This window comes from Alligator sinensis, unplaced genomic scaffold (genome assembly GCF_000455745.1).
Source record: "Alligator sinensis unplaced genomic scaffold, ASM45574v1 scaffold515_1, whole genome shotgun sequence".
NCBI classification, from domain to species: domain Eukaryota; kingdom Metazoa; phylum Chordata; order Crocodylia; family Alligatoridae; genus Alligator; species Alligator sinensis.
The window spans coordinates 2,205,169-2,213,941 of NW_005842096.1; the positions used below are offsets into that span (position 1 = coordinate 2,205,169).

The following is an 8,773-nucleotide window of genomic DNA, read 5'->3' on the forward strand; positions in this document are numbered from 1 at the left end:
AATGTACTTTGCAGCTATAAGTACAAATACAAGTTAATAAATGAAAGACAAATACAAAAAAAGTCTTCTAATAAAATCAAATACACCACTAATAATCTTGATTCAGTTCATTCAACTCAGTTTTACGAAATTACCACTATTTCAAAGTCAGGGTGAAAAAATAGTTTTGAGGTTACTGTCACAAACAACTGGCAGAAACTAGTTTTTACTGTTCTCAGTGAAACAAGCAGTGCCTAGTTTCAAATGACTAAACCTTCTGAAATGCACACTGATCATCTGTCTATTCCTTTACTATGAGTTTTGAAATTTTACTGTTTGCACTGTACCCAATATCTGATCTCCATATTTAAGACTTATGTAACAAAAGCACTTTTAGATTAAAATCTGAAAGGACACTATTTTAGGCAGATAAATACATTAACATTTACTAAAATAAAGGCATCGATTTTACAGATTCTCTGAACAACATTAAATAGAATTTGTCAATCTAACCTGAAAGCAGTCTTGATCCTGACCACTTATCAACAATCGTAGATGCTGAGATGTAGATGGAGAATTATTTCTTAGAGTTAATTTCTGTAGACTGAAAAGCATTTAAGATTGTTTAATTATTTATATAGCAATCTATCAAGTTAAATATCCATTTTATTCATGGCAAAGAATGGTCAATTTTTGGGAGAAACCAGTGGGTGGAAGGTGGAAAGTAGGAAATCGCAGATTTTGAAAAATACTTACCATTACAGAACCTAAAATCTCTGGAATTAAGGTCTTAAATGCAGTGCCCTCAGGCCCTATTTATCCTGATCTTTTGTGTAGTAACAGAAAAGAAAAATACTTGTACAAAAAACTACTTCTGGTACAATGAAGTCTAGCTATCACTTAACTTGATGTTGCTAATTTGAAATCTGAACACTTAAGCTAAATTCTCAAAAGATTAACTCTGCCAGTAAAACAGACTTCTCAGAATTACATACTATCATTTTAACATATGACCTTAATTAATAAACTTTATCAAGACTGATGAATGAGCAAGAGGGACTTAGGCTATGGATACACATACCAATACATTTGGAGTCATTTCAAAAGGGCAGCAGCTGTTACATTCCAATTGCTAATTGTCTGGACAAGCCAGGAACGATACAAAAGCAGCAAAACCACTCCAGCTTTAAACATAGCTTCATTCAGTGCCAAATCTGAAGTGTATGCCTGTGTGTGTACACACACGCACATAAATACCCACCCACAATCACACACACACCCAAAATGTACATGATATTTTAAAGACAGAAATTTTTAGTTGCTAAGGAATTCATTTAGGAAAAACCAAATTAAATACATTACATGCACTAGACGAGAGAGTGAACCAACCAATTCAAATAAACTTTTAATTCAAAATCAAGTTGGTGTAAATTTCTTAAGGCCTGCTTCAGCCTACTAAGCAGCTAACATATCCATGTAATTTGATTTCTTTCATAGATTTGTACTACATCCTACAAGTGAAGTTGTAGGCTGAAGAAGCATCCTGCACGTGCTCTAGCGTATGATAAAAATTACAGTTTTAGCATATTCACTCTCCATTATCACTTGTATATTTTGGGCCATGTCTACCTTACATTTAAATTCAAATTGCAAGTCTAAATACAAGCATTGTACAACTGCATTAACAAAACAAGCGTAGGGCAAATATTCTAAACAGGACAAAGATATGAAGGACTGTAATACTAGTACTTACTCTGCTCGTCCAAGTGCAACCCCTCCCCATGCCACAAACTGCTTGTTGGAGAGAATAGGTGGGATGTCTGAGCAGAAGGGAGCTGTTGCCAAAGTCTTGTTTCTCATGATTTCCACCTCACCTTTTACCACCACTTCATACTGTGGCCCAGATGGCAACACAAGAATTTCCAAAATGCTATAAAAAAAAAATCTAAATTAGACTATAAAGTTGAGACTACATCATGCAAAAAACCTACTGGGTGATGTGCTGCAGATAGACAGAGCAGGTAGAACCACTTATTCACTTCCCATTCACAGATCTTGTTTTCAGTTGCTTTTAAATTCAAGAAACATCTAATATTTGGACTGAAATTTTCTGAGCATATTTGCCTCAGGTTCATTCTTGGAACATTTTAACTGGAAATAATTAAGCTGTTTTACAGGAAGCAGCAAAAGCAAAAGGTTAAAATTCTGACAACCTGTTTAAAAGGCTGTAAGTAGCAGGAACTTCACCTTTAGTAAAAGGTGGCCTGTATATCAGGGACATGCCTTTTCATCCCTCTGAAAACACTGCCAAATTTGGCCTAGTAGTAAGTTCTGAAAAACTGTGGTTGATCTGTAATGATTCCTCAAAAGCTCTTTTTACAGACAAAAAGCTTTAACTTGGGGTTCAAACCAAGAGCAGGAAGCCACTCACTTCCCTCTTGATGATGGCCCACCCTGCCTTGCTGGACCTAAGCAGAAGTTTGGAAAAAGTAGCTCTAGCCAAATAAAGACCTAGACATTGCAGAAGCAAGGGTAGAAGACTGGAATAAAGAACCAATTTAAAAAAAAAAAAAAAAGGAAATTGGTATTGAGAAGTCCTAAGGAAGGGTAAAGGAAGGAAGTAAAGTAATGGGGAAAGAGGGTAGGAGTCAGATCAAGTGAGGAGCTGAGAAAGGATGGAGTGACTATGCAAGGAAGTCTGGATGGAGTGAAACAAAAATCTACTGGGCAAAGAAACTGAGAAAAGCAAGAGAGAGTAGGACTAGTTAGATCAGTAAGGGCCAACTTCTTTGGCAGGCATCCCACTCAAATCCCCTTCCCCTGTCTAATCTGTTGCACTGGTTTCTGCCGCCTGCCCTATCTGCTGCTGTCTTATCTGTCCCCTCACTGATCCGCCATGTGCCACAAGGAGGCTGCTTATGCTACTTGTGACACAGCTGCTGCAGACTGGTGACCCTAACCTAGAGTTGGATGGGGCAGTTCAAAATTCGGAAGCAGGTCAAGGCTATGAAAAAGTAGGCAAAGGTATTGGACTATAAACAGCTCAGAGCATAGAAAGAAATTTAAGATTCCCAAATCTCACTACTCCTCTGTGACCAGCAAATATCTAGGAAATATTTGCAAAGTGTCCTATTTGCCTCTGAAGCAGGTACGCAGAAGATGGCTGTTTATTTGCTTTCAGTCACTCCAATAACTGAAGTGACTCAAGAGCTATGGGTTATACTGTGAAAGTTCTCACCTTGTCAACGACCTATACGGATATCATTGTGAGGGAATGCGTGTCAATTTGTCTTTTTAAAACATTAGAACACACACGAAATCTACATGATAAAGTATCTTAAACCAAACTCAGGCTCTTAAAAGTTCAAAAATACCAGATTTAAGGTTGTATGCAACTTAAAGATGGCACTTATTTGAGTAAAAATGTTGAAGGGTCACATGAACTAAAATGTGTTGTGAGGACACTTTAGTACTTAGAAAATGTATAAAGTATTTAATTTTAAAAAGTCAGATGTGTCAATTTGAACAAGACTCCTGTAACACTTGGGTGTTCCCTCTGATGACCTCTCTACACATGCAGATATAGGCATAATAGGAATTAATGCATGATCTACACAATCGCACCTCCTGCTATGCCACACATGCATGACAGGGGGGGTGACTATAGAACTGAGAATCAAATCCCATCATGCCTCATTGCTGGTGCAGGGTGAGCCCAGGATTGGGCTCTCCCTGCACTGACAACAAGCAAACTCCAACGGCTGGGAGCCCTATCAGCTGACCTGGGATCCCAGCTGCAAGGGTGCCCCAGAGGTCCCTGGGACAGGAACACCATGGCTGACATGGTACCCCAGCTGGGGGGGTGCTCCATGCACCCCTGTGACTGGTACACTGTATCAGCTGCAGTCTCTCAGCCATAGGGGGGCCCCCACATCTGGGAGCCCTGTCAGCTGTTGGAAGCAAGTGCTCTCACAGCTGAGCCAGCATCAGCTGAGAGCTCCCAGGCCTGGAGGTGCACATGGGCCACACCAGCTTGTAATTCTGATCAACTGACAGGGCTCCCAGCCACACATTCAGTTAATGGCATTTCAGGAAGCAGCTGCAAAGTTACTAGGCATACTTTGTGGAATAACTTTGTAGCTTATTCCACTTTTTATCACACTATTAACTGAGAGAACAGTTGGCCAGGTGACTACTTAAGGCATGATTAACTGGTTAATCCCACCTTAAATGTAACATGTAGATGGGGCCTGAGAAATGTAGCCAAATTTTAGGTTTGTATGTGGCAGTCGGTTTTTCTTAAGAACCACTTAACCCTTACAGGTAATGTACAATAAAGGCCAGAAGAGAATGTTATTCAAATGGCATAGAAATGAACAGTTTCTGGAATGCGGAACAATCAAGTTCAGAAAATGGTCTGAAAAAATGATTGGACACAAAGGGTCCTACTGGATCAAAAGGAAATTTACATAAAATAATGTTAGTATATGTAGACCAGAGGGGAGTCACAGGAGCAAGGCATTTTTGCAGATGTAAAACTGGTGATATTTTGTTTCACAGGCCTGTTGTAAAGGTAACCTTTAGGAAGAGGGCAGATATGACGAATGCTATGAAAAAACCCCATGAACAATCCCATCTTCTGAGCATGGTTTGAACAACGCCCAGTAAAGATATGGGCCAACACACTTAATGAACTAGTGAGCACTATTTTCTGCAGATGATGGTTTAGGGTTTAATACAATTCAAGAAGAAAAAGACTGTTTTCCACAAATATTGAAGAGCACAAAGAGATCCGTCTTCAGAAAACAGATACAATGGTAGGAAGAATCTTACTTGCCTCCCAACCCTGCTTTTCTAGACTGCTAGACCCATCAAGCATGCCAAATCTCTTTAAACTCTAGGCAAGCTAAATTAGGAATAAAGGAGATTTCCAAGAACTAAGATACCTGAAATGCTGGTGTAGCTTGGCAAGAACAACATGCTTTGCGTTACATGGGAAAAGGTCTGCACACAAGAAGATTTGAAAAATTAGCACTTTTCTGTAGTTAATGACCTTAAACCCGTTCACCACCCCAGGCTAAAAATAATCTATACCATTTATGCTAAATAGGCTAGCAAACAGGTTATATAACATTACCTTTCTCCATTGACTTTTAGACTTGTTGGAGAAAATGTGACTACTATTTCTTGTTCTTCTCCAGGCTTAAGGAACAGATCCTCAGGTTGGACACAAAAGCAGTTATCCTGATTTGAAGTCTGAAAAATGGAAAATTTGTTTTACATGCATTTTGTAGGCGTAAACAAAGACTCTTAGCCTGTTATCAACTGACTGGTTTTCTCTTTTAGGATATACACTTGAGCAAGCTCACAAAAGGGTCCCTACACTTACTCAAAATTCTGTACCAGATGAATAGTTCAAACAGAAGCCTTTTGTTTTCAGATGAAATTTAAGCTTCTGAAATGGCTGCATCTTAAAAATTAACTATGCTAAGAACACAAAACTGAAGCAGCCAATACAGATATGCCCAAAGGACAATGACAGAATGAAGGGGGTAGGACAGCACTCCAGAAAAAAGTGTCGTGTAAGTTTTTGGATGCAAGCATTTGGGATGAAAGCAAGTCAATATCATCTCTTGCTAAACTGCTAATTTTAATGCAAGTATCCATGACTATTCATTGAGCACATACTGTTCTAAAGCAGGAGTATCTATTATTTAGAACAAAATATATTTTTGTAAACAGCTATTTTGAAGTACCAAAATTTTTTCTCCTGAAAGAGAAAACAAGAGTTCAATCTTTTTGGGATAAATACAAACCAACATGACTATTACTAAAGTAACACGTTTTAAAAGAAAGGAAGAGCAGAAATCATTTAACTGGTTTTTAATGGATGGGTAGCAAGCTTAAGAATGAGGACAGCTCTCAAGTAGGAAAAGTATTTAGCCACTAGACTAGAGAGACAGAGATTTTTCTTAAGTAACTCAAAAACAAGGGGTGATGGAAATAAACCCACTCAAGGTCCTACATTACCCAATAACAGTGTGATAGGAAGTAAAACGAGAAGATTTAAAAGGTCAAGATTAAGATATACTGCTATTATAGAAAAGTTGGGATACTTGATTTTCAAAGATCAAGCTCTCATGGAAATACAGCAATTATCAAAACTCCTGTATAAACTGAAAAAGTTAATGTAATACTAGAAACATGTTTTGGAAAGCAATATTTCATATTATTTAATACTTGCTGCTGAGTCATGTTGCCAGGTTCAGCCTTGGAATGCTCATCTTGGGACTTTAGGAAGAGTTAGGTTTAGTAGTATTTTTATCATGCCTTTCTGTAACTTCAGCTATGAACCAGAATACTTACCAGCTTTAATTTAATAAACATAACAGCTGATTTATAGGATTATCCTTTTGTAATACATGGTTAGCCAGTATTCAGGGCCTTGCTAGGCTTGCCCTTGCTATCACTAATATCTAAGCTTTGATGCTGTTTTATACTTAGCATAAACTTGCTTAATTACAAAATATGTATATGAATTAAGGAGAAAAGAACCCAGCAAATTATTTCCTTACTCAACCCAACTTGAGTCTACCACTTCAGCAACTAGCTGAAAACCTGATGTCTCTACTGCCTCTCAGATTCAAGCTAACTCCCTCTGCACAACTCATTCTCCTCAGCCCATGTTAACAATATGGGCAACCACACAGTCCTTATGGCTTAGCTCTAGCCTGTCACAGGGTAGCCTCACAGACTTCCTATTGACACTAGCAGATGTGATACTCAAGAAAGAGAGAGTTATTATTTTCATATCCAAGGCAGTGTCGGGCAGTAGGGAATTGCTTGGCTCAGGAAGTCTTTCCTCGCAATCCTTGTTTGTTGTCTCTGCTTCCCTGGGTCAAACCCCCAACAAAGCAAACAAACAAGTAGAATGGGGTCTTTTCCCAAAACCCCCAAAAGTGCTCAGGCTGGGCTTTGCCGCTGCTAGCCTGCCCTCTTCCTTCTCTCTCTCGTTCCTCCAGCAACTCAGTATCTCAGTTTCCAGCTTGCCTTTCAGTCTTTTGCAAATCCCTGGGAGAGGCAATCCTGGCATGGTGCTCGGAGCTCATCCAAAAGCTGACCTGCTTGCCCTCTGCCTCTTAGCTACCCTCTCTCTGAACCCTGGGAGCTTTTAACTCCCATGGAACCAGTCAATTATGTTTCTCAGTTGGCCCAGTCCACTGTAGCAGGCTTGCAATTACTTGCATACTGCCTACACGGCAGCCCTGGGGGCATGCAGACTGCTATAGGCAGTCTATACAGGGACTCTTCAGGAAAGTTACAGAAAATTAAACTACAAATGTTAAAAGTTTTAAAGTGGGTGTTTCAACTAGGAGTAAAAAAGTAGCTATTCAATACTACCTCACAAAATTAAGTCAAAGTATAGTTCAGGGTAAATCAACCCCTGGCCCACAGGCCATATAATCTAACCCGCAGGGCTCCCAAGGGTCTGTAAACTTGGCGACAGGGAAGTGATAGCAGCATTATTTGCTGTTCCTCTGCTTGCAGTTTTCTAGGTGGGGCATGCAGGCAGCATGGGGCCTCATCTGGGCCCACACTACTCATCTGGCCCATGGGGCCAAAAGATTGAGCACTACTGATATAGCTATAACTACCTTGCATAAAAACTCTGGAAATTTTTGGGGGTAGCAAAAGGAGGAGAGAGAATGCTGTAATCTTCCTCTTGTAATCACAGTTTTCAAGATTACTTTCATCAAAACAGCCAGGATGCTTACTTTAAAAGAAAAGATTTTTCTGAGCACTATGGTCCCAAAGAAGGAGAGCCAGACTGGAAGGTTAAATGGGATCCTTAAGGCCACCTCCAGCTTTGACACAGTATGTGCAGCACAGAAGCAATGTTTCCAAGATTACTAAACTAGTAAGAAGCTATCTTACCTTAATTTTTAAATAGACTTCAATATTTCCAGCATTCTTTAAAGGCAGTTGCTGTTTAGCTGAGGAACCCACACTAGCTGACAAACATATAGTCTGGAAAAAAAAAGTACTTCCACTTTATAGCAAAGAAAATGCAGTAAACGCAAAGACTGAAGAGAAATCTACTGTATTTATTCACATTCCACATGCACATCCTCCCATTCCCCATCAAGCCTTTGTAACTGGGATATGCAATTTAAGCACGGAAGCTGTTTTTTCTTCACTGGAATCGAAGCATAGAAACACTATGCTCTAATGACTGCCAAAATGCCACCTCCTTCTCTGACCCAGCTACCAGAAGGTTAAGCCCTCTTACAAACACTATGGAACTTTTAGTAGCTATTTGTTGAACACTGTAGCTTGTGCCTGAAACAGCAACTGAGCTGGCTCAGGGCAAACAAGCTGCTTCATGCAGCCTCCTGCCATGCCACATGTAGTATCTTGATGAGGCTTGTGGTGTGGAAACACTTATTTACAGGAACTTGCATAAATATAACTATTTACAGTAAAGGATTAACATGTCCTGCTACTTTCCTTGCAAAGGTCTAGGGCAGGCTTGTCCTACATGTGGCCCACCAAGCCATTTTATCTGGCCTGCAGCGGTGCCAGTGCTGCCACTGTGGAGCATGGGGCCACCGCAGCAGTGGAGAGCAGGGTAGCCACCGCACGGCAGCGGCGCAGAGTGCGGAGCTGCTGCGGAGCGTGGGGCTGCAGCAGCAGTGCACGGAGCTGCTGCCGTGGCGCGCAGGGCCGCAGCGAGGCAGGCAGGGCCAGCCTGCGGGCCCCAACCGGCAGGGGGGGGGGGGGGGGGGCTTAGCCC

At 40.5% G+C, this 8,773-nt stretch overlaps 1 protein-coding gene across 1 annotated transcript in view; it reads right to left on the reverse strand.

The window, feature by feature from the left end:
* The window catches only part of CEP192 (centrosomal protein 192), a 100,024-nt gene that overhangs the window by 34,078 nt on the left and 57,173 nt on the right, over nt 1–8,773 (reverse strand). The window contains 5 exon segments of the mRNA XM_025204721.1: nt 9–14; nt 493–583; nt 1,733–1,909; nt 5,117–5,235; nt 7,915–8,007. Of these exon segments, the coding sequence (XP_025060506.1) occupies nt 9–14; nt 493–583; nt 1,733–1,909; nt 5,117–5,235; nt 7,915–8,007 (486 nt within the window).